General features: G+C 43.4%; 1 protein-coding gene across 2 annotated transcripts in view; it reads right to left on the reverse strand.

Annotated features, from left to right (window-relative positions):
• The window catches only part of exoc4 (exocyst complex component 4), a 574741-nt gene that overhangs the window by 215142 nt on the left and 331975 nt on the right, over window positions 1–27624 (reverse strand). For both annotated transcript variants that reach the window (XM_038811812.1, XM_038811811.1), the window contains one exon: window positions 2610–2829. In XM_038811812.1, coding sequence (XP_038667740.1) covers window positions 2610–2829 — 220 coding nt within the window. The remainder of the gene's footprint in view (window positions 1–2609; window positions 2830–27624) is intronic.

A 27624-nucleotide genomic window follows, 5' to 3' on the forward strand; every position in this document is an offset into this window, starting at 1 on the left:
ACCCAGAAGCATCCAGCCTCTCTGTTCATTAGAGTTCAATTAGAGTGCCAACCACAGTACCTGCAACATGCAAGCTACTTGCCAACGATTAACTTGCTAAGATAGAGAACTATTGAGCAATACCATGCAGGGTGGTCCAAGAGTCAATCTTCGGTGAGTGCCAATTTAGATTATCTTAGCCAGGATAGGAGTGGGGTGATACAAACGGTTGAAATCACTGTCTCAGCCGGAACATGCTAATTCTCAGTAAAGCCCTCTTATCCTACCCGATGCCCGTACACAGTACTTTGCCCAGCTGTCCAGGGATAAATGATTGTGCAGAGCATTTAGGCGGTTGCTTCAATTCAGTTTCTGGTCAATGGTGACCCCTCAAGATATTGATGGCGAAGGATGGTGAAGGAAATTAGAGCGACCTGAATAGGTCAGAGACTGGGTATTCGGTGGCGAGTGACTCGTCTTCCAACTTCCCAAAGAAGTGTCACCACCGACAAGGCACAAGTCAGGAGTATAACGGAATTGTCTCCACTTGCCTGAATGTGTATAGCTCCAACAAGACACAAGTTCAAAACAATCCAGCACAAAGCAATCCACTTGAATGGCATCCACTTAAACATCTTCCTCCACCATCGGAATACCATGGCTTCACTGTGTACTATCTACAGAATAAATTGCAGAACACCACCAAGGTTTCTTCAGCAGCACCTCCCAAATGCCACCTGAAAGGTCAATTAAGGACAGAAAATGCATGGGGACACAATCACCTCCAAACAGTATACCACAAAGACTTTGACTTGGTGTCGGGGCTGAACATGCATTGCTGTTTCTTCATTATTACTCGGTCAAAGTCCTGGAACTCTGTATCTCAGTGCTTTTCAAAGTGGGGGCAGCGGTCGCCTGACCATTTTTCCCGTTTTCTCTTTGGGTAAATTCTTGCTGCGGTACAGTATATGACCACATGGGGCTGATGTAGAACCGGTGCCGTGGATTTACTTATCTCCCTGAGTCACTGCTCCAGTCATCACCATCGACACAGCCTCCAGCAGCGACTCCACCTTCTACAGCAGCTGATTGGCCCGGTGAGTCAGCAACTGCAACTAAAACTGAAGAGTTTCAAATAAAAATCAATACTCTTTAAAATTCTTTCCTGAAAATACTCCTGCACAGAGTGAGTTTCCACCAGTACTTTGTGTTCTTTTTTGCCAGGTCTGCATCACCCAAATGACTGCTGACTGGAATATGTTTCCAAATTACCCCCAGTCAGCAACTCTCTCCGGAGGACTCACATGTACAAGATTTAACAGATAATTCCTGTGAGGATCTCCCCACCTTTCAATTGGTCCATTGTTACGAAGCTGATTCACATTTGTCCTATACTGAACTTGGCTCCGGGGGGGAGGAGGAGGAGGGGGGGGGGGGGGGGGGGGGGGGTGTGCGTTTAGGAACTCCATCCGTCCCATCAGGGGGAAAATGCATCTTTTCAGCGATTTGTATTACAAGTATTTGGATCGCCAAATAACAGCAAAAACATAGAAAATATTTTTAAATGTAATAACACAGTAGTGCCAACAATCAATGTGACATTTTAAAAAGTAACAATGGGTAATCTATTGTGAAGGTGACGTGGGTTGAGAGAGTCGACCATTTTGTAGAAGTGGGTCGCCAGAAAAAAAAGTTTGGAAAAGACTGCTACACCTAACACTTTTCGTGGGAGTTACACAGATTACAATAGTTCAAGAAAAAGACCCAAAACCACTTTCTCAAGATCAACCATTGAAAATCAAAATCCATCAGCTTTGCCACTGATACCTGGTACCTCAAGACTGAATAGATACATTTTATTAAAAATCCTTCTCTAAATACAGCACCATACACCCAAAAATCTTTGGTGCAAATTGCAGTGATATATGCTTCACTCTAAGTGTGGTAGCTAATGCAAAACAAGAACTGATGATGGTAAATGTTATCTTTGAGCAATATGATTCTGGAAATACAACAGTCTTCACACTAAGCTGTACATCCAGGTTTAATTCCACTGAGACTGTTCAGGCTGATGTCCAAAATAACAAGGCCGTACCCTTTCCTCCTGTTTCCTCCTGTTCCATCCAGCAGATGCAGTCACTAACTCTTGTGTTGCCTACCCACGTCCTTGAACTAGAAGGAAAATGTGTCCCAGGAGCTTTCGCACCACCATCCAGTCGTGAATGAACAATTCAGTTTTAATGCGCAGTCCACAACAAACTGCTAGATCACAAGACACAAAGTTAAAAGAACATTACCACCTGGTAAAAGGCGTCGCTGAGCTTGTGTTAACTCATGGAACTTCTGCTGCCATATAGCTTTGCTCATATTCTACCTTTGACTTTCTGTTTACACCTCCAAATGTTACCACTGAAGCCATAAAAGGCTTACACTATTCCTAAATTTACTCGCAGGGCAAATAACCCTCCACTGATGGTTTACCATGAATGTAGCAAAACTTGATTGAACAGCCTGATACAAATCTGAAAGGAATATGAATTTTCCAAATACAGTAGCTGTATGAAAAGTGTGCAACGCAAGTGTTGTTTTAAAAGCTTTGCATGCATCTACATGTACTAACACATTCCTACCTGAAGGAGGGGACGTTGCACGCCCAATACTTTCATAGTATCAGCACTGGCCAACACTTTCAAAGGATCTGCAACCTTGGTTGCGGCCTCAATTTCCTTGTTGACATCAAGATGCACCTGATTTAGGAAGAAGTTTTTGATGTACATGGTGAGGAACTCTCGCAGTGGGCACTGCTTGCCGGAGCCGGTCCACATGGCAGCTTCAATCTCCTGAATAAATCTAAAAGAACAAAAAGAGGTACTTAGAATTCACTGAGCAGTTCAAAAGAACATTGTATCAGGAGGTCAGTGTGGTCTGTGCTCAGCTGATCAAACTGTCAACAAGAACAAAGTCAGTTGAAAGATAACTCTTTAATTTCAATTCTTTGTAAACAGGAAAACAAAATTTGAACAATGTACCTTGTGCAGAACGATGTTCATACCAACTTCCCAACAAGAGACACTTTACTACCAGGTGTGGTCGTACCAGTTTCCGAGGCTACAGGACACCACAGATACAAAGGGCTCAGGAATTGTGTTGCTTCAATTGACCCACAGGCTGGATGCCGGGGGGTTACACAGAAGCATATAAAATAGGAGCAGGAGTAGGCTATTCGGCATTTTGAACCTGCTCCTCCATTCATTATCATCTCTGATCATCCAGCTCAATGGCCTGTTCCCACTTCTCCTTCCCATATCCTTTGATCCCTTTCACCCCATGAGCTATATCTAACACCAATGTTTTGACCTCAACTACATTGTGGTGGAGAATTCCAAAGGCTCACCTCTCTCTGGGTGAAGAAATTTCTCCTCATCTTAGTTCGAAATGGTCTATCTGTATCCTCAGATTCCTTGCTGTATCTACCCTGTCTTGTCCTGTTACAATTTTATAGCTTTCTATGAGATTCTCCCCCCCCCCACTCATTCTTCTGAACTCCTATGACTATAATCCGAACTGACTCAATCTCTCCTCATCCCAAGAATCAGTCTGGTAAACCTTTGCTGCACTCCCTCCTCAGCAAGAACATCCTTCCTCAGATAAGGAGACCAAAACTGCACACAATATTCCAGGTGTGGTTTCACGAAGGCTTTGTATAGCTGCATCACGACATCTCTGCTCCTGTACTTGAACCCTCTCGCTATGAAGGCCAACAAACCATTTACCTTCTTTACCCCCTGCTGCATCTGAATGATTACCTTCAGCGACTGGTGTACGAGGACGCCCAGGTCATGTTGCTTAACATTCCCCTCGATTAATAATTTGTAGCCATTCAGAAAATTGGCCCAGCTGTTTTTTCTACTAACATAGATAACTTCACATTTATCCACATCATATTGCATCTGCCATGCGTTTTCCCACTCACTCGGCTTGTGCAAATCTCACTGAAGCATCTCTGCATCCTTTTCACCCTCCCACCCAGCTTTGTGTCATCTGCGAACTTGGAGATATACATTTCGTTCCCTCATCTAAATCATTATATATTGTGAATAGCTGGGGGTCCCAGCACCGATGCCTGCGGTACCCCATGAGTCACCATTTGCCTTTTTGAAAAAGGCCCATTAATTCATACTCTGTTCCTGTCTGTGAACCAGTTCCAGTTTTCTAACCATCTCAATACACTACCCCCAGTCCCACGCACTTCAATTTTATACTCTAATCTCATCCAAAAAAAAAGTAAATCTGGGAGTTCACCCTGTGCACATGGGAAAAATACGAAAATCCCTTTGCCCTGGCCTCCCAAATCTCTACGGGTCCAACCCACATATGCTCCATAATCCACTTCAGCTTCATCGCCACTGCTAACACCTTCACTGACGTCGGGCTTGACCGGTACAAACTTAGCTCAATCACCCCCAATAATGAAACAGTGCGAGTCCAGGTCAGGAATCTTCCCCAGCTCCCGCCTCAAACTCCACATCATCCCAATTTGGGGCAGAAACGTTTAGCAGGACCACCGGCATCACCTCCAGCTTCACACTAACCATCACAAACCTCCCCTCCGAATCTGTCACAATATTCCTCACGTCAAATGCCACCCGCTTATTCACCAGTACTGCCACCCCTCGCCTTCTTGTCCAGTTACAAATGGAACACCTGCTCTCCCCATCCTTTCCTCAACCTTCTGTGATTCCTTATCTTTAAATGTGCCTCTTGTAGAAAAGCCACATCCGCCTTCAGACTACTCGGTTGCGCAAACACACGTGACCTTGCGACGGCCCATTCAACACCATCACATTCCACGTGACCAGACTGGTTGTGGCTCCCAGTCCCCCTCCTGCCGATCAACCATATCCTTTTAGGGCCAGCCCCCGGCCCATGCCACTGTCCCCCCCCCCCCCCCCCCCCCCCCCCCCCCCCCGGGACATCCACCGACATCACTCCCTTTCCAGCTGCACTACAGCACCCCCCTCTCCCAAACAAAACAACAGCCCCATCACCTCCCCTGTACCAACCACCTGACCACCCCCCACTGTGCTCCCATTGACTAGCCCGCCTAGCTAGCATAGCAGCCCCCGCCCAAGGCCCTCAATCCTCCTACCCCCCCGACTCCCCTCTCCCACCGACTGCACTCCCTCAAGAAACAAAGAATCAGGAAAAAGGTGCACTCACCCTTGATGATCCCCAAGCACCCGTCACCAAACCCAACAAAACATTTCAAAGGAGAAAAAGCTCTCCTAAAACAATCAGAAGAAAACACCTCCTCAAAAGTTCAGTGTCCTCCTTCTCCTGCCAGTCCATTGTCCCTCAAAAACTCCATTGCCTCCTCTGGTGTATCAAAACAGTACTCTCGATTCTAGTACAGCACTCCAAACTTCACCCCGTTCTTGAAGAGGGCAGCCTTGACCCGGTTAAATCTGGTCCTCCTCTTTGCCGCTTCTGCACCCAGGTCTTGGTGCACCCACAGCTTGTTCACTTCCCAGGTATACTTCCTCGCCTGCCTTGCCCACCGAAGAATCTTCTCCTTGTCCAAGAAGCGGTGCAACCGCACCACATATCCTTGGCAGCTCACCCGCCTACGGCCTCCTCACCAGCACCCTGTGCACCCGGTCGACCTCCAGATACTGGTCAAAGGCCCCCTCCCCCATCAGCTTCTCCAGCATTTTGGCCACATATGTGCTGGCCTCCGCTCCTTCGGGCATCCCCACAATCCCCAAACTGTGCCTTCTGGAGTAGTTCCCCAGATCCCCTTCAACCTCTTTTGGGTCTCCTGCATCAACCCCACCTCAGCCACCAATGAGGCGAGTTGCTCCTCGTGCACCCCCACTGCCTCCTCCATTTTCTGGATCGCCTGGCCCTGGGACTCCAGCCTCTGCTCCACTGGGTCAATGCCTGCTTTGAGTGGCTCTACCATCTTGGCCAGGTCCTCCAGGACTTACCTTCTCTGTTGGCTGACCTTCTCATTTAAAAAGTCCACAGCTGCTCTGTTGACCATTGGGCGAGCAGGACAGGCGTTTGCTCTCTGCCATCTTAACCTGTGGTGCACAAACTCTCCTGTTCCACCAGCTTTCTTCTTCTCAACATACTCCTAGTTCGTGGATCCATCCACCAGCCACACAAAAGGAGTTACACCTTCTCCTGGAACTGCTGCATCACTTTCCATCCAAAATTCCATCTGTCAGACAGGGAAAGGACCAAAAAATACCACCTTGAGCGGGAGCTACCAAATGTGGCCACTCCATGGCCACCACCTGAGGTCCCTGGGGAGTTATTGGCCTGCAATCCCATTAAATTCCCCAACACCATTTCTGTACTAATACTGATCTCCTTCAGTTCCTCCCTCTCACTAAACACTGCTCCCCAACATTTCTTGTATCTTAGTTGTGTCCACCTTTGTCAAGACAGAAGCAAAGTATGCATTTAGTTGGCCAGCCATTTCTTTGCTCCCCATTATAAATTCCCTGTCTCTGACAGGAAGGAACCTGCATTTGTCTTCATCAATCTTTTTCTCTTCATGCCGGCATGGTGGTACAGTAGTTAGCATTGCTGTCTCACAGCGCCAGGGACCCAGGTTTGATTCTGGTCTCGAGTGCTGTCAGTGTGGAATGAGCATTTTCTCTCTGTGTCGATTTGGGTTTCCTCCAGGTGAGCCAGTTTCCTCCCACAGTCCAAAGAAGTGCAGATTAGGTGGATTGGCCATTCTAAATTGCCCTTTAAGTGTCCAGGGATGTGCAGGTTAGTTGGAGGGAGTAGGCCGAGGTGGGATGTGCTTTCAGAGGATCGGTGATGATTTGACGGGCCCAGTGGTCCCCTTCTGCACTGCAGGGATTCTGTGGTTCACACAACTAGAAAAACGTATCCTGTCAGTTTTCATGTTCCCCATAAGCTTACTCCCATTCTCTATTTTCTCCTTCTTAATCAAACCCGTGGTCCTCCTTTACAGAATTGCAGCAGTGATGTTGATCAATGCCATCTTAGCCCCATTGAATAGTTCGTTTAATTTTAAAGTCATAGCTCTAGAAATTTTCCTCACTGATCTTCGACTAAAGGCTTTAACTTCCTCACTGGGACAGTGATCAATGGTCACCCCTCAGTATTTTGCCCCAAGTGGTCATTCCATACACAAACCCTAGTAAGTGCCAGTGGCTGATTGATGGGGGTAGGACATGATGATTCAGTGTGAACATGCACATTTACAGTAACGGAGAACCTGTTCAATACAAAGCAGGAACTCTGCCTGATTACCCCTTCACCAATACAGGGCAGCTGTGGCCAATTACAATATCCATAATGCTTCCCCAGCCAAGGTCAGTTAGCTCAGCATGGACCAGGAAACAGGCCTGGGTCAGAGATGTTGCCTTTACACATGAATGGCTGGGGGAAGCCATTCGTTAATTCTACAGACTCAAGTGTGATGCTGTAACATCCGTTATAAAGAGGTCAGACACTAATTCAACCCACAACTTCCAGCCATACAGTCTTAAACAAATGTTCTTCAGGTTACAAGCATGTTGAAAAATTGTGGAACTAAAGTGAACTGGGTAAAAGCTGTACTGTACTGATGAATTAAAACTGTTTTTTGCCAGCTGTTTACAGGTGTTCACTGGGCTAACCCCTGATTGTAAGGATACTGGCTGCAGAAGATCAAGATCGGTGACATGTTTCTAATTTACAAAATGTAATTTTCTGCCCCAACCAACAGACTAAACGGACTCATCAGGAGCCGAACGAAAGCAGCGAATTGTTACACACGTTATCTAACAATGGCACAGAAGTTATGAAATCTGTGACTAGCATGGCTTATTTTGTGTAAATTATTGATATCTGATGGTCATCCTGTTTGAATATGCCCAGGGTGCACCACTTGCTGAGGGGTGGATGGATACCTGTGGAGAAAGAATAACCACATCTTACGATACCATGCCGCGCAGTGTGATCTGGACGTAGCCCAGAGCTGACAGGCAGCTGCAACACAAGCCAGGTTGCCTAAACTGTCTTGGGAATGATTTTATCGGTTTGTTTTTGGTCAAAGGTTGTATTCGATTTATATTCAAGGCAACAATCAGTGCTGAAGAAATTGTTTCAAAGTAAAATCATCCCTACCTCCCTCTTGCTGCAATGGGTGTTTAGAGAAGGGGCAATGTGTAAATAGAGCTCAAGCTGTATTTTGTAAGGAGCAGCAGTACACTATTATGCCACGAGCCATTGTCAGCCTCCTCAAACTCCTTCCAAGGACAATCTCTCTCCTACCTAAGCATTTGAATTAATATTCAAGCACATGTAATATTCAGAATACATCTGCTCCAAATGACGACAGTATGCTGAAAGTGAGAGATCATTTCAACGCTCTGTATAACACTGGACACTCAAGGTGATGTACCCTTGGATGGTGCTATAAAGAGTTCAAACTGACAGAAGGTCATGTGGAAGAGCAAAACTGAGGTGATGAAACTACACAAAGATAATCTAAAAAATACAGCAAATTAAACAATAGCTGGAGAAGCGGGCAGAAGGAACATGACCAGGAAAAAGCCTTTTGGCCACCATGCCCAGTTTGTTTGTGTGGCACGAAGGAAAGATGAAATTGTCAGGAAAAATCGAAAGCATTGAGAAAAGTGTAATGAGAAGACGAACCAGAAAACAAAGTATCCCCCAAACACTTGGATTAAAAAGGAATATTTAAGGCCATCAATGAACTTGGACACAGTTCAATAAAGCTGTTAGTATCTGCACAGTTAATTTAAGGAAGTGCAACTTGCTAATAGTTTGCCTAATTGCTAACAGCTCATTTTAACTTCAGCTGTAGAACTCAACTTGCAACGGTACAATCAATACAGGGTGAAGTGGATGCTCGTATACGCAAAGTCAGACATAAAGTCGGGAAAATTAAAAATATTTCTTGGCACCCACGCACATTTCGTCTCATCCCTGAATCCCATTACGATGATCTCTTTGAATTCTGAACTTTAATTCTCGACGTGATTCAATATCACAAGGAGCAGATGAAACAACTTACTGTGCAGTCATAGTCTTAAACAAATGCTCTTCAGGTTATAAACATATTAAAAATGGTGAATCTAAAATGAGCTGGGTAACAAGCTGTACTGTACTAATGAATTATGATTGCATTCAATATGGACAAAAATTGTCAATTCTTTATTTCTGGAAGTAGGTTAATTGTATTGTCCATTTCAGAAAATCTCAGCAAGTTGCAGATACATTCTAGACATCTTTAAACAAAAAAATAATTCTCTGGGAGCAGAGAGGGAGCATCGGTCTGATCTCCAATCTGCAATAGTCACCCGTTTGCCCCGGGGACGCTGGATGGAGGGTTCCGGAGACGGCAAAGAGCAGGGATCAAGAGGATGGGAGGTAAGTTTATAGAAAATAATAATTCTCCCCATACCACATATTTAAGGGAGAAAACATAATCTGAACATCTTGTTGCCAGATTTGGGGTGAGAGTAACTGCACTGGACATCAAGGTTCCATTTGACTGAGTGTGCCATCAAACAGCCTGAGCAAAACTGGAGTTAATGGGAATCAGGGGGATAAAGTTCCGCTTGTTGGACTCATACCCAGCACAAAGGAAGATAGTTGCTGTGGTGGTTGGTTCCAGACCTACAAGAACAGGTCAAATGCTAGGAATTCTGTGATGAATAATGCACCTCCTGACTTCCCAATGTTTGTCCACAATTTACATGGCACAAATCAGAAGTATGACGGAATACTTTCCCCTTGGCTGGAGGAGTGCAGCTCCAACACTCAAGAACCTTGACTCCATCCAGGACAAAGCAGCCCACTTCATTGGCATCCCTGCCACAAACATTCATTCCCTCCACTACCAACGCACAGACATAGCAGTGAGTACCATCTACAAGACGCACTGCCGGAACTCACCAAGACTCCTTCGAAAGCATCTTCCAAACCCACAACAACTACCTAACCAACAAAGCCCACATCCCTTGAATTATAAAAATTCCAGTATTTGACGGAATCACCAAATCAGCTTCGACATTGTTCATTCCCTTCTCCCGAAACTCCATATTTTGGTCCAGTGTTGAACTGAGAACAATGACATTATCACCAAAGAGTAACATAATTCACAAGTCAATCAAGTTACATCAGCAAGGTAATAAAGGTACAATAGCACAGTTGTAATGGCACTGGATAAGATAATGAGTTTAAAATCTCAGCAAGCTGTGAAACTGAATAATATAAATCTGTCAAATTGTGGTCTCGCACAAATGACGATGTAATCTGATGGATTGGTGCAAAGACTTTTATTGATTTATGAATGGGTGTGGGACGCACCCTCGCAACTCTCAACCTACCGATAACTCCAGTTCACACTACAAGGTTGACTCTTAATAGCCTTTGAAGTTATTCAGTATATAAAATGGTGGCTTATCGTTCAAACAAATGAGTGATGGGCAACACGTTCAGCCAGTGTTGACCCAAACATAAATAAAACAGCTGGGATTTCACGAGTTATACGGGCCAATTATTTTAACTTATCTCACTAATTCAGGTCCTGCACTGGTTATATTTTGGGGGGCTGGTTCCTTGTTACCAGTCACCATCTTGTATAAACTGACCAATCTTGCATGGATTAGACTCTGGAAAATGGTTTCACAAAAAAAAACTGCCGAATCAAATAAGCAAGTAACTTTGTTCCGATCCTCTCAGGGACCATTAACGGTCAAAGAAGAAATCTAAACACTCAGCGATCAACCGATCGACCAACAGAACTTCGCCACACAATTTCATGTTTTTAAACAAAAACAAACTTTATTGTATATCAAAAGGAATCACACAAAAGTAAGTAATATTAATTTTACACTATAGTTTATAATTACTTTGGCTGTGAACTCAGTTCTACTTTTTACTTGCTCCTGTCCAAGAATTCCCTTATACATAACAAGAATTTTAAAAGTTCATGCACTTCCTTAAAGCCACAATCCTCTGGAATTCACTTGAATTCTCTCCCGTGTTCCAGCTATCCGAGGTAATATTCCATGGGGTTGTTCCTTTAGCTTTTTGGAGATGTGACCTTCCACCGTTTCTTTACAGACCTCACAAGTATGGATGTCTCAGTTCCTTGATTGGGTTGATGACAGATACCCAACCTTCCCACACAGCTTTCATAGCAAACTCTGCTGGCTGCTTTCTGCCACAATGCTCTGCAGATCACTAGCTGTTTGCTGGAGCAGATCTTGCAGCCACTTTTCCCGAATGAAAGCCAAACTGAACTGCCTGTTTCTGTCAGCAAACAGACACAGATAAATTACACCAAAGAACCTTTTCACCAAAGCTCCACCCCGAATCACTATCGCTTTGGCAACTTGGTATATTTTGGGATAGTTTAAATAGAGCAGTTTGAACAGAAACACAAATTGTTTTCCTTTAGCACAACTCTGACTTTCCAACCCGTTCCCTTCCCTCTCTATAGATCTGAAGAGTCAGACAGGTTTGAAACTTTAATTCTGATTCTCTCCCCACGGATGATGTCAGAAGATCTGAGTTTTTCCAGCATCTTCTGTTTTTATTTCAGATTTGCAGCATCTGCAGTATTTTGCTTTTATTATTGTAGCCACCTAAAATGGATGCTGAGCTACAAATTAAGCCAAGCGCTAAGACTGCTGGGAAACAGACAGTTTAGCCAGAACAGCAGTCTGCAAAGAGCATTTTGCATTCTGCAGCAGCAGAAACCAGTTTGGGCTCAGGTGAGAAGACCTTAGCTAGGTGCAAATGGCAAAACGCTTTGCATGCTAATGAGGCAATCAGACCTGAACACCCACACAATAGATACATCTGATTTTGAATGGACACATTTTAATCAAAGCCCAGACATCGAGGCACCAGAAACCTCTAAACAAAGGGCATAAGAAACGCCCCCCCCATCACGGAGACCCCCTCGCATTGGGGAATTAAAACAGTATCGATGAGGAATTGACCCAATAGGTAAAGCCCGCCCAAGAAGAGGGAAGGACAATGGAATCCCTATAAAAGACAGGGACCTCGTGTTGTCCGGTCTGTTTTCTGTGCTCCGGCTCAACTTCGGTCAAGGTCTGCTTTTCCGTGCTCCGGCTCTGACCACGACCTAGAAGATCCACTCTGACTCCAGCCGTTGAGCACCAGCCGCCGAACCGTAAGTGCCAGTACAACGCTCGCTACGCGAACTAAGCCCGCTAGAACCCCCAGTGACCAGAACGCTTGCTGAAGGTTGCAGCCCAAGACCAGGACGAAGGCCTCGCTCCCTGACCTTGCCGGTTCCTGTTAGATAAGTATTCTGATTACTTTAGTTTAGTCATAGCTTAGTCTCTTAGTGTGTGCATGAATATTTATTATTACTGTATAATAAATATTATCGTTTGGACCTTACTAATCGGTGTACCGTCTTTATTACTTTGAACTTGACCTTGGAATACTAGTGACGTTGTCTATACGGCAACTGGCGACTCCTAAAGCTGAATAAATACATAAGACAGAGCCTAGTGGTGTTAAGCACTTGGAAGTTAATACACCCCAATAAACGCGTTTTGCGCCCATAGCAAAACGTGCAACATTATTCAATAAAGTTCTATTATTAATGCAGTTTCTGACCCTTTCCCCAGACTCCCGGGCTCATTTACAAGCTTACAGATGAATCATTCATTGCTCAAGTTGTTTCACTATCAATTCTGACCTTGTAAGATAAACACAGGCGACATTTCAAGTTGAATCACCCAGGATTGGTCGAGTCGCGTTTACATTAGAGTTGTTTTTACCAGCATCTCAGCCAGACATCCCCTTACCTTATTTGTAACACTTTTACACACAACTTAAAAGTTATACTTCTGAAAATAAAAGTTATATTCTTAAGCAAATGAAGCATGAACAACATTTTTGCAACAACATGGGTACAATAATGTTGTGCACTGAACAATAGCATGGGCCCTGGCTGGTTTTACCCCTTCATATACAGAGGGCAAGATCAAATGCAGCACCTCAACTGCTGGATTGATCAGCTTCAGCAGTCCAGAATGAGCGTGCAGCGAAGAATTTTATACATTAAATATTTTTAGTATGAGCACAGAAAATCTAAGAAAGAACCAGTTCATACACAAATAAAATATTAATTATATTCACCATTCTTTTGGGAACAAGTGATATGAGGTTTTAGGATCAGCTTACAAACAAAGGTCCTATCTCAACCAATCAAACTCCACAAAACTGATGGAGCTACTTTGCTGAATCACATTCTTTATTAGCTGATCTAATAATGGCATGATGATCCAATTAGTTCAGTTTTGGCCAGGGCTTATTATGGGATTCTGGTAGTAAAGTAACACAGGTGCCGGTTTCCAACTTCTGAAACTGTAGGAAACTGTAGGGATTTTGTTGTTGCGTTTTATAGTTGGTTTCACATGTGAATGCCAAAGGCAAATTAATGGTTCCCAGCAGTTGAAAACTCTCAAGTCTCAAGAAGAATGCATCGCTTTTCATCAAGGGTGGGGTGTGAGGGATGTGGAGGCTTCAATAACAAAGGGGAGAAAGCCATGTTCCAGTTCACAGGGTCTTGGGAGTACAAAGTTCAATTTTGGGCACCAAACCGGAGGAAAGGAGAGAGCATAGTTTCCCCACATCACAGCAGGGCAGGGTTCAATCAAGAAAACTGTTTGGAAAAATTTGCTTTGTATTCCCTCGAATTTGACAAGATGAGGGCTGATGAACAAAGAACAAAGAAAATTACAGCACAGGAACAGGCCCTTCGGCCCTCCCAGCCTGCTCCGATCCAGATACTTTATCTACTTCCCTCTATTTCCCGCCCGATGTAATTGACTACTTCAAAATGATAGAGATTTGAAGTGCTTTGTACAGACAGAGAAGCTATTTCCTCGAGTGGAGGAATCCAGAACAAGGGGAATAACCTTGAAATTCGAACCAAGGCATTCAGGTGCAAAATTAAAGTTCTTTTTAATACTCGGAGTAGTGGAAATCTGGAATACAGTCTCCAGAATGGCTGAACACATGAAGGGTCAATTGAAATTTTTAAGACTAAGATCAACAGATCTTTTATTAGGTGAGAGTATTAAGTGATATAGATCAAAGGCGTAATGTTTAAGGTGCAGATTAGATATGATCGAATTCAATGCAGGACAGGCCTGAGGGGCAGAATGGTTTACTCCTGGGCGAATGCTGGGGTATTAACCACATTCCATCTGTTGCCAGACTGCATTCCCCCAGCTCAGGGTAATTTTTCAAACCCCCAACACCTTGAGGATTGGCTTCTCAAATGTTCATCTCATTTCATCACTCTTCACAAATTTCAGCGACTTAAGAGCATCACAGCCAGAATTCCCTGCATATCCACATCCTTCCCAAACTTGATTCTATCCACAATGCACAGTGCATCGATTTTCAAGATCTCTTTCCTCATATATCGCTGCAACTTCAGCCCATCCCACACAGTTATTCTTCTCCAATCATCTGTGCAACCTGTTCCCATTACTCATCGGACTGCAAATTACTGCTTGCTCCTTCCTGCACTGAAGGCATGTCAGTCTGTCATGGTGCTGCTATCTCAGAGGGTTGTCTAGAAGGACTCAGCTGCTGCTCTTCCCCAGATATTCAAATAGCCATCCCACGTACATCATTTTGGGCTAGGTTTTTTTGCTCCCACTCAGCCACCCACTCAAGATTACTCCTTGCTCCTATCAATGTTCACCTTGCGGCCTTATGAAGTGGTCTCAGGTGATAATCTACCTGACCAGAGCTAGATGAAAACCTGCTACATTCTTTTCTCCATTTCTTTTATAATTACCGTACAAAGGCTAATGCAATTGAAAAATGAGAAACTAAGATTGATAGAATTTTGTTACGCAAGGGTATTCAGGGGTATGGAGCAAGACAAGTACATGGAGCTAGATTGCAGATCATCATAATCAAACTGAATGGCAGAATAGGCTAGAGGGACTAAATGGCTTGTTCCTGTGTCTACGATGGACTCATAATACACTTCCAAATGGTATACAAACCGAATGAGTAGCTGCAGCACCTGTGAATTCCCATCAGTTACTTTTGCATAATCTCTCACTGGAAATAATCCTTATAGATTGGAAAGTAAATGGATTTTTCTTTCTCTTCCCTCCCCCAATTACACAAGCTATCAATTTGATCATATCTTTTAAGGCGCCTGTGCAAGAAGCAATTCAAACAACTTAGACTCTACAAGATCACGACAGTTAGTAATTCTTTTCCTGAAACAATTCCGCCAACAAAATTGCAATTATGGCTGTAACAATCTGCTAAGGAAGCTTATCTCAGTCTGGCTGAAAAGAATACGGCATGATATTTTTAAATGTTTTAATGAAATATACATGCCGGAACCATTATTGCTCTTTAAGAAAGATTACATAAACCAATTATGGATGGCTTCTTTTATTTATTGTATTTTAATACAGCAATTATATTGAGTTTAATAACTACTGCAGGTTGAGCTCCTCACTCAGAGATGGGTTTGTGATTCATCACAGAACTGGTTAATTTTCACACAAAAAATTCATGTACTAAGTACAGTGTCGCAGTGAACAACACACAGTTCAAGAGGTCCAGTTTCAACCTCTCATCTCTACTGAATTGACTGATTTGTCTTCAACTGGCTACAGAGCTCAGGTACTAAGGAGGCAAGACAATGAGTCAGCATTATTGGTTCAGATTGTTAAGGTAACGCCAGACTATAGCTGTTTGGATGATATCAGCACAGAAGTTCAAATATGTTACACTTGGTATTCCCTATCAACTCTGAAGAATGAATGTTTATTTTGTGCAAGTGATTGGCGATTTAGTGGTAGTATTGAGGGAGTGTTGCACTGCCTGATGCATTGTTGTTTGGATATGATGCTAAACTCAGGCCTGTTTGCTGTTTCTCGTGTTCTGGCTAACATTCATCCCTTAACCAACATCACTTAGATAGATTTTTTGGTCATAATCACAGAGTTAGTTTTTTTGTGGAAATTAGCTGCCACACTTCTCGACAATCACAACAGTGACTACAATTCAAAAGTACTTAATTGGCTGTAAAGTGCTTTTGGGACTTCCGAAGGCTGTGAAAGGTGCTACAGGAATTCAAATCTAGAGTTGAGCTGGGAAATGATACACCAGGTTGGCAGAAGGAAGAATCAATGAGCGAAAAATAAATATACCTCTCTTTAAAAGCAGGGTATTCAAACAGCCAGTACAACAACACAATGGGTTGGAATTTTGCTATGGCAGAAGACCATAACCTGGTTTTGGTTTTCAATTTTACAAGTTTCCAACTTTAGGTGGGCTATTTTGAGAAGGCACAAAACAGGAATAGAAATTGGGGATAGGATGTTTGTGGGCCACATCGATACCTCACAACAGTTTGTAATAGAAAGGCAAGTACAGTGACTGGGTAGTTATTCTGTGGAAAATAGGGCAAGGATGGGGAGAAATTAAAACCAAACAGTAAAAAATTATTTACTCCAGTTGGAGAAAAATAAAATTTGCATTATAGAACCTTGAATAAGACAAAGAGAAAAAGAGAGGATTTTAACATTCTCAGCTATGGAAATCAAACCTGTCAGAAATGTTATCAATCACAGACATGAGGAGGCTCCATAAATATCCCCATCCTCAATGATGGAGGAGCCCAGCACATTGGTGCAAAAGACTAGGCAGAAGCATCCACAACAAGCTTAATAATAATAATAATAATAATAATAATCGCTTATTGTCACAAGTAGGCTTCAATGAAGTTACTGTGAAAAGCCCCTAGTCGCCACATTCCGGCGCCTGCTCTGGGAGGCCGGGACGGGAATTGAACCCGCGCTGCTGGCCTTGTTCTGCATTACAAGCCAGCTGTTTAGCCCACTATCCTAAACCAGCCCCTAGAAGTGTCAAGTGGATGTTCCATCTCGGTATCCTCAAGAGGTCCCCAGGTGTCAGTCTTCAGCGAATTGGATTCACTCCACGTGATATCAAGAAACGGCTGAAGACACTGGATATTGCAAAGGCAATGGGCCCTGACAATATTCCGGCAATGGTACTTAAAGACTTCTGCTCAAAAACTTGCCGCACCCCTAGCCAAGCTGTTCCAGTACAGTTACAACACTGGCATCTACCCGGCAATGTGTAAAATTGCCCTGTTCACAAGAAAAAGGACAAATCCAAGCTAGCCAATTGCCGCCCTATCAGCCTACTCTCCCATCATCAGCAAAGTGATGGAAGGAGTCATCAACAGTGCTCTATCAAGCGGCACTTACTCAGCAATAACCTGCTCACGGACGCTCAGTTTGGGTTCCACCAGGGTCACTCAATTCCTGACATTATTACAGCCTTGGTTAAAACATGGACAAAAGAGCTGAATGCCAGAGGTGAAGAGAGTGTGACTGCCCTTGACATCAAGACAGCATTTGACTGAGTATGACTTCAAGGAGTTCTAGCTAAACTGGAGTTAATGGGAATCTGGAATCATATCTGGCACAACGGAAGATGGTTGTGGTGGTTGGAGGTCAATCATCTCAGCTCCAGGACATCAGTGCAGAGGTTCACCGGGCTAGTGTCCTAGGCAAAACCATCTTCAGCTGCTTCACCAATTACCTCCCTTCATTATAAGGTCAGAAGTGGAGATGTTTGCAGATCACTGGACAATGTTCAGCACCATTTATGACTCCTCAGATAATAAAGCAGTCCATGTCCAAATGCAGCAAGACCTGGGCAATATCCAGGGTTGGGCTAACAAGTGGCAAGTTACATTCGCACCAGACAAATGTCAGGACATGACTATCTCCTACCATCGCCCTTTGATATTCACTGGTATGACCATCATTGAATCCCCCACAATCAACATCCTGGGGTTACCATTGATCAGAAACTGAACTGACTAGCCACATTAATACTGTGGCTGCCAGAGCAGGTCAAAGGCTAGGAATCATACCGCGAGTAACACATTTCTTGATCCCCTCTACAAGGCACAAGGCAGGAGTCCAACCTCCTCTGGGTGAAAATGTTTTTCCTCTAAACCTCCTTCACATTACCTTAAATCTATTCCCCCTGGTTAATGACCCTCCATCAAGAGGAAAAGTACCTTCCTGTCCACCCTATCTATATGGCTCATTATTTTATACGCCTCAATCAGGTCCTTCCTCAGCCTTCTCTGCTCCAGTGAAAAGAATTACAGCCTTTCCAGTCTCTCCTGATTGCTGAAACGCTCCAGCCCAGGCAACACCCGGGTGAATCTCCTCTGCACCCTCTCCCGTGCAATCACTTCCTTTCTATAGTGTGGTAACCAGAGCTGCACTCAGTACTCCAGCTGGGGCCCAGCCAGCTTTTTGTGCAGCTCCAGCATAACCTCCCTGCTCTTATATTCAATACCTTGGTTAATAAAGGAAAGAATTCCATAGGCCTTCTTAACCACCTTCTCTACCTGTCCTGTTGTCTTCAGAGATCTGTGAACCTGCACACCAAGGGTCCCTTTGATTCTCTGTACTTCCTGGGGTCCGTCCATACATTGCATAATCCCTTGCTTTGTTAGTCCTCCCAAAATGTATCACCTCATCTTGCGTGGTTAAATTCCAATTGCTAGTCTTTTGCCATCTAATCAGCCTGTCTATATCGTCCTGCAACCCAAGGCCTAGCTCTTCACTATTTATCACACTACCAATTTATGAGTCATGTGTGAATTTAACGCATCATACCTCCTACATACACATCCAGATCATTAATGTATATTACAAACAACAAGGGAGCCAGCACCAATCCCTGTGGAACACTGCTGGACACACGCTTCCAGTCACAAAAACAACCTTCAAACATCACCCGCTGCCTCCTACCACTAATCAGTTTTGGATCCAGTTTGTTAAATTGCCCTGGATCACATGGGCTCTTTTTGTGCAGTTACTGCTTTACAACCCTAAATTATCTTATTGTATGATACTAAAAACAAAAAGACAATCTCCATCATTACTCCCAACATTCACTCCCCCTTACTACAAGTGATAAGTAAATATTTTTTGCTTTCATATCACTCAAGAAAACGGTACACTGATAATTGGTGATTAAACAAATGACAAGAGCCTCAAAATGATTTTAAAATATCAGCGAATGGCTGCTGGATTCGCGTGACATTCTGGGGTCTGCAATGCTGACACAGGAATTAATCAGTTTATTTTTAACAAGAAAATACCTCTATTAAATAATACAAGAAAATGCCAAACAAACACATTAAGCGTTCGCCTGGTGATATTGCCAACTGTCACTGCTAGGCTAAGATTAACAAACTTCTAATTTTTTTTGGCAATGCCTGTTCTCCCTTATACATTCTTGCCATTACAGCTAAAACAGAAACTCCTAATTTTGGGAATCTGACTGTGTGTTGGGCCCAGTTCAGTACAAGTCCTTCCTTCACACAGCCAAATAATTTGTATGAAAAAGAGGAACTCTACAAGTTGGACAATAAAACTAATGCATTCTGAATAATGGACCTAAGTGTATTATAAGTAAGAGTGGACGAAATGCACTTTTACCATTAGATTTATTTTAAGGGCACCTCACTCTTTCAGATACTTGCAGCCTGCATCACCTCATTTAATATCAGAATTCCAACTGCAGAAACTGATCATTCTGACCTTCAATTTGATGAAGGAATTCTCTAAAACCAGAGAAAACAAGAACAGGAATGTAGGCGTCAGGAGTTAAAATAAAAATGTCCACTCTGTGCACAGTGTGACTTAGACATGGCTTAATGTTTCTAAACCCAAGGACAATAGATAGCACTCAAAATTGATGGCAGTTGATTTCAAAACAGCCCAGGCATCTCAAAATAAGGTCTCACCATTAAGTCCCTTTATAAAGAGCGATTATCAAAACCATTCTTTAAATAAGGGCTATGCCACCATTAGGAACTTGTTCTGGACAGCAAATGACATGATCAGGACTCCTTTCAACGGAACCTAGTGAGAGACTCTCTTGGGCTCTGCCAAGCACCCATGGGAATCCAGAACAGAACAGTGTCAGCAAGACTGATTTCCAGAAACTGTTATTCTTGTGGGATGTCCTGTCATATTTCACGTCGGCTCATGATTTATGGATTTGTGACACTTGTGATCATGACTTATTGGATATACTGAATCACAAGACACTGAACACCTGAAAACTCTGGTGCAAACACCTAGCACTGGACATATTAAAACCGGAGATCAATTTGGTGGTATCACTCACACCGATAATAATTGTTACTGTGGGACATGTAAATATCAGAGTTGTGCAGTCAGGAACATAGCGGAACTGGATCATTTAATGTCACCTTGCGGAAAAGAGGAATATGCCCGTTTCCCTGGACTGCTGTTAATTGCAAGAGTCTGAAGTTTTACTGTTGCATTCGTTTTACTGTATAGGTTTGAGAAACAATTTAAGATGCCCAATCTAACAAAAACTTTAGCTTTAAACACAACTCCGATTTATAGCATTGCCCTTGGTCACAAAAATTTACTAGATTTATAAAAGCAATGAATAGCTCAATTTAGCTGTTTGCATTGTGAAAGTCAGCCATCATAATTAATTATGCTTGGGTTCAACATATTCAAATCTGAATTGCTTATGCCTAATTTTCTCGATCATAAGAAGCTTATGACTGCATGCTGCAATTAAATTCATGCTCCTCTGGTCTATCAACAGCCAGTTTGTCACACAACAAAATAAACTACTGAATTTGACAGCTAATATATGAGCATTGGTTAGCAAGTTGTCACTATGGCTGTCGAGAGAGGACAAAAAAACCCCCAAATGTTTCCATTGTACAACACTCTTCTGGATAAGAGCATTTCGGGCAGAGAGAGAGAGCAGAAATCAGTTTCACGTCATTGTGAATTTACAATAGGATTATCCACTGGTGCCTGCCATGGCTGGTTGGAAAATCCTCCAGAAACGGCATGAACCACATTTGCATCATATTAATTGGATGGATGCAGATAAAGGCCTGCTCCCCCCCCCCCCCCCCCCCCCTCCCCCTCCACCCCCACACACACACGCCAGATTCTCTGCAATGCCGGTGGGAGAACAGGTTGGCACAAAACATGTTTGGAACAGTGTGGCACGCCCATGTTGGGATTCACTGGACAATGCCTGGTGCTGCCGGAACCCTGGAACAGCACAGTGGAATGGGAGAGCCTCTGTAGGTGGACTTTCCAGATCTGATGTCCTGGAGGGGTCCATCTTCCAGCGTCAGAATGTTCTTGGAGATTTATCTTCATTTTCTCTTCAACAGTGGGTCAGTGCAGTTGGGCTGTTTTTCTATATGGCACCCGGACACAACAATTGACTATGCGCCATCCAGACCTGTCCCGCTACTGAACATGGCGTGAAACACCAGAGTGCCTAATTAATGAGGTCAGGACGAGGAGATTTGGGGTGTTTTCCCACCACCCTCCCTAGCGGGAAACACTTCATGTTCCATCCCATGCCAAAATGGGAGAATTCTGCCCTTATTGGCAAAATTGGCATTATCACAAACTCAAATGACTGACTATGCTAACAAACCATAAGTTATAAATTAATGGATACAAGTATTGACAGGTTAAGCGCAAGTAAAAAAGGCAGTCCTGTCTGTAAATCAATCCATTTTCTGTCAATAAAACTGCACTGTTTTGACTAGCCTATTAGGGCGGCACGGTGGTACAGTGGCGAGCATTGCTGCCTCACAGCACCAGAGACCTGAGTTCAATTCCAGCCTTGGGTGACTGTCTGTGGAGTTTGCACTTTCGCTCCGTGTCTGCATGGGTTTCCTCTGTGCTTTGGTTTCCTCGCACAGTCAAAAGATCCCATACCAGCCTCCCCAAACAGGCGCCGAAATGTGGCGACTAGGGGCTTTTCACAGTAACTTCATTGAAGCCTACTCGTGACAATAAGCAATTTTCATTTCATTTTCAAGATGTACAAATTAGGTGAATTGGCCATGATAAATTGCCTCTGAGAGTCCAAAGATTATCCAAATTGTCCAAAGGTTAGGTGGGGTTATGGAGTTGCAGGGATTTCGGGGGGGGGGAGAAAGTGGCCCAGGTAGGGTTCTCTTTTGGAGGGTCGATCGGCTGAATGGCGACCTTCTGCACTGTAGGTATTCTATGATGCTGCTGTCACGTCTCTATGCTTTTTGGATAGGCTGATTACATAAAAACTAGCTGATCGTGCACTGTGGCACTGTATGCAGGGAGTTAGGGTCAAGTGCAATCTATAGGGGACAACTGGACCAGGACATATAGGCATAATTCAATTTACACTTCAAAGTCATAAATCTGTCTTTATGTACAACTTACTGATTTTATGTTATCATTTTATCATTAAATAACAGAGGAACAGTTAAATACATCAGGTGTCAGCTGCAATTATGACTGGTCTGTCTTTTGGATAGAGCTTTCTTTTCCTTAAGTGACAGGCAGGAAATGCCCAGCTGATCCACCAGGCTGGACCCATACTAATGGTGCCTGAAGTATCATAGATGGACATCTTTTGACCCACCCTCCAGCTGTCTTCTGAAAATAATTATCTTGAAGAGAGAGTTTCAACCTTATAGTCTCAGTTGTCAATTAACACAAAGAACTTTCAAACCCTTTTGCTTTTTCCTTCAAGCTCTGCGAAATTTGTAAAGACAAAAGTAACTGCTGAACAAAACTGGCACAGGGGTTACTAGGCCCAAATGAGAGTGAGATGGGGAGACTCGCTTGCCAAACCTACAAGAACAGCAAGAATTTACGTAGATCAATAACACTTACGCTCTTTTCAATCTTAAGTGGTGTCCTGCATTATAGAGCGGTGCCCCCACCATAGAATAGAATCCCTACAGTGCAGGAGGCCATTTGGCCCATTGAGTCTGCATCAACCCTCCAAAAGAGCATCGCACCCAGGCCCAATCCCTGCCACCCCACCTAACCTTTAGATACTAAGGGGCAATTTAAAAAAATGTTTTAGAGTACTCAACAGAGAATGCGCAAACTCCACACGGACAGTGAACTAGAGCCAGGATCGAACCTGGGACCTCGGCGCCGTGAGGCAGCAGTGCTAACAACTGCACCGCCATGCTACCTAAGGGGCAATTTAGCATGGCAAATCCACCTACCCTGTACATCTTTAGACTGTGGGAGGAAAGCAGAGCACCCGAGGAAAGCCACACAGACACAAGGAGAATATGCAAACTCCCCACACAGTCATCCGAGGCTGGAATTGAACATGGGACTCTGGAACTGAGAGGCAGCAGTGCTATCTACTATGCCACCATGCCGCCTTTGGGCTTGATTTTAACCCTAGCGAATCGGTTTTGAGCGAGTTAAAAATCGGGCCCAAAATGGCTCAATACTTTTAAAAAACATTTGTACATTGCTCGGGAAACAATGCTACATCTCAACTCTGCCTGGTGTCCAGTGACTCGAGAAAACAACTTATTTTACCTTTTTTGAAATACATCATTTATGCATAAACCATAGTGGTGAGCAAACTTTTGCCAAGCTTCGCTGTGTTAAGAGTTGGAGGATCCGCAGAATTATGAAGGGTCTGGACAGTAGAGATAAGGAGAAACATTTCCTGCAGGTAGAAGGATTGAGAACCAGCAGGCACCTATTTAAGGTGATTGGCGAATAAAGCAATGACGACACAAGGAAAAGGTTTAGAACACGGCAAATAGTGAGGATCTGGAATGCACTATCTGGCAGCATGACGTCAACAGATTCAATTGTGACTTCCAAAGCAAAATTGCAAACATATCTGAAGAAAAACAATCGTGGGGATCTAGGGTGATGGAGTGAGGCTAGCGGAATGCTCTGGAAGCAAGCCGGCAGACATGATGGGTCGAATGGCCTCCTTCTGTGTTGTAACCATTCTATGATTCTACCTTATATCCGGTTAATCCAATGTGAATTGATCAGAATTTCCAATGAAGCTTCCACGTCATCATTGACAAGAAAAAGGTCTTATCATATGACGTGAAAATGTGTAAATAGTACAAGACCTAAACAAAACTACCTGTCAATACTGTCATTCTTAAGTGGGAACCTGAAATAAGAAGTCGAATTTATTGCTTCTCAATGACAAGCAGGGTTTTCAGACTTTCGAACCTTCGCAGGGACTTACAAGCAGTTCAACATATTTATGGTCATCTCAACCCTTAGATTAGATTACTTCTTCAAATAAACACACAGATCCCGAATGTCAAAACGTTGCAGTGCAGTGCTGTTGTACCAACGCTGCCCTAATGCGACTGTGACACAGTAAGTATTACAGACATGGGACCTGAGGGTGCACTAAATCCCCAGAAAGGATCTTTAGTATTATAGGTTATTATTCATAGTAGAGCAGAGGAACAAAAATCACATCATTCTCTGGCATATACAGTACTGCAATCCCAGATCATGTGTTGGATAACAATACAATCTTGCAGCTGGTACAGATCATTTTTGTGATATTGGGGCACATCTAATAAAATAATATAATCCAATTAATCTGACATGAGGACGTGTGTGTTTTCTATCCTGAAAACTTCTCCCTTAGCCAGCAGCTGCTGCCAGGCTTAAGGCTTTGATTAGGCTGGGAGGAAAAAAATGAACTGGTAGGTTCCTTGGAAGTTCCTCGGCACCCAGTAATTTTTTAAGGGAAATGATAGATGATGCTGAAGTAAGTTGCATTTATTGGCCAGAAATAAAAAAGAATATGATAAATAAATATGAAACCATTCCCTGAACGGCTCTGGTTAATGAGCTCCTCCAGCTATGAGCAAACACCATTTCTCAATTAATGGAAACTGGAGTGTGTATGAAGTATGTTTCTGACTGTGCAACAAATCACCATTTACAGCAATGTGTCTTAATTGGACTTCTGTCACATTTTAGTTTTTGCCTTGGTATTTGCATACCCAGCAGCAGAATGTGATAAAAGTGAGTAACAGGTTATCAAATATGCAGAAAAGCAAACAGAATACACGCTGTACACTTAAAAGGGAACATTGCTGTGCAATAGTGGTGAGAATGTGGAAATCACAACAGGGAGTAGTTGAATAGCGGAGATGAATTAATGAGAAAGGTAAATAAACACACAAGGGACAAAAGGATAGAAGGATATGCTGATAGGGTTAGAATAGAATCTCTACAGTACCGAAGGAGGCTATTCGGCCCAATGAGTCTGCACCGCCCCTTTGAGAGAACACATGACCAATGCTCACTGCCCCAACCTATCTCCATAACCCCACAAAACTGCAGATCTTTTTTTGGACACCAAGAGGCAATTTAGCATGGCTAATCCACCTAACCTGTACATCTTTGGACTGTGGAAGGAAACCGAAGCACCCGGAAACCCACGCAGGCGCGGGGAGAAAATGCAAATCCCAAGTCACCCAAGGGCGGAATTGAACCGGGCCCCCCCCTGGAGCTATGATGCAGCAATGCCAACCACTGTTGGATGAAGTGAGGTAGGAAGAGGATCATTTATAAGATAAACATCAGCATGATGCGAATGGGCCAAATGGTCTGCTTGGACACTGTTCCATGTATATTGCAAATTACTTGCCTTCCTCCAAAGTAAAAGTTTATTTTGTAAGAGGATATTTTCCAGTTCACCATCAGACACTCGTCATGCAACAGAAATGACCAGCAATTTGGCAGATATCCACTTGCCCGAAAGTGGGATGGAAGGATTGAACACAGATCAGGAATCTACTTGAATAATCTGGCTAAGAATCACTGAATTCCATCTGGTTCTGCTTCATGAACATTTCTTACTGATTTCTCTAACTGAAAAAATAATGATCCAAATGTTATTTTAAAAAGAGTGGAAGTGCATTTTTTAAAATCTCAGCTTCATTTTGGTTCATCCTCAGAATTCAATGTCCACCAAGTCCATCATACACAGTATATTCTGCTCATTTAATTCATCCAGTCTCAGCTTGAAACACTTCGACAGCATACAGGTGAGTGTTGCACAGCAAGTGGGACGAATGTCAGTACATTTGTAACTGTAAAGAACTCACTTCTTTGATGCATTGGTTCCATGCAACATGGGTTGCTTGTTGGAAATAAAGTAGGTTGATGTTCTAAAAATTTGATGCCACAGAGAGAAGTAAGTTTCAGGTCTGTGAATCCTGTGCCAAACTAGGAAAAGAGGAACATCTGCAATTTTGCATGGCAGAAGGAGGCAAGGTGGGAGGAGAGGCCATTACACTCGGCTCCCATGCACCTTAAAAATGTGATGCAATGGCAGTTCATTGTCACTGTAGCCTGAGAAGGGTCGTTGACATTGTCTTGCTCCTTCCATAGCTTTCATCAAACCCCCCCTGAACTGATAGCAATCGCAGAACCACACAGAATTTACAGCAGAGGAACAGGTCAACTGGCCCAGACTTCACACGAGTCTCCTCCCATTTGACTACATCTCAACTATCAATACATTCTTCTATTTTTTTCTCACTCGCGTATTATCCAGCTTACCCAGAAATGCGCCTCGAACTGGAAAACTCCTGATGAATTCATGCAGCCACTTTTATCAGCGAAGGAATAGTACAAAACCTTACATGATCACAACAGCAAGAGTAGAGCACAAAATGACTACACCTAAGATGTCATAAGACGGAAGATGAAGACCCACAAAGATAAATAGAGGCATCTAAGAGGCTCTACACAGATATCACAGTTTCTAAGCTAAAAGGCAGAAAGTACACTTCATGGCAAAAATAGCAACTTGTGTTATAAACCATTTAATAAATGGTTGGTTTAAATAAATGGCTGGGGCTGGTTTAGCACACTGGGCTAAATCGCTGGCTTTTAAAGCAGACCAAGGCAGTCCAGCAGCACGGTTCAATTCCCGTACCAGCCTCCCCAAACAGGCGTCGGAATGTGGCGACTAGGGGCTTTTCACAATAACTTCATTGAAGCCCACTTGTGACAGTAAGCGATTTTCATTTTTCATTTCATTTCATTCATTCATAAAAGACACTTCCATGGGGATATTATAAAACAAAATATGACACCAAGCCACATAAGGATATATTCGGGCAAATGACCAAAAGCACAGTCAAACCGCTTCAGGCAGTTTAAGGAGCTTTATACGGAGGGTGTGAGGTTTAGAGAAGAAATTCCAGAGCTTAGGGCTGAGGCAGCTGAAGGTGAAGCCACCAATGGTGGAGTGGTAAAAATTGCCGCTATTCAAGAGGCTGGATTTAGAGGAGCGCAGATATCTCCAGAAGGATGTAAGGTTGTAGGAGATTACAGAGATATGCAGTGGTTCGGAAGGATTTGAAAACAATAATGAGAATATTTAAATCACAGAGCCAGTATAGATCCGCGAAAGTGAATGATTAAGAAACCAAGTAGAGATGTGTTGTAAAATGTAATTCCAGAACAAAGAGAAGGCATTCAAGGAAACATTTTGTGGTGGCATGGTGGAGGAGTGGTTAGCACTGCTGCCTCTCAGCGCCAGGGACTCAGAGGAAATACACACAGGGTTGGGGAGAATGTCCATACTCCACACAGGCAGTCACCCAAGGCTGGACACATTCTCCTCATGCCTGTGTGGGTTTCCTCCAGGTGCTCTGGTTTCCTCCCACAGTCCAAAGATGAG

The sequence above is a fragment of the Scyliorhinus canicula genome, chromosome 11, assembly GCF_902713615.1.
Source record: "Scyliorhinus canicula chromosome 11, sScyCan1.1, whole genome shotgun sequence".
In the NCBI taxonomy this organism is placed as follows: Eukaryota; Metazoa; Chordata; class Chondrichthyes; order Carcharhiniformes; family Scyliorhinidae; genus Scyliorhinus; species Scyliorhinus canicula.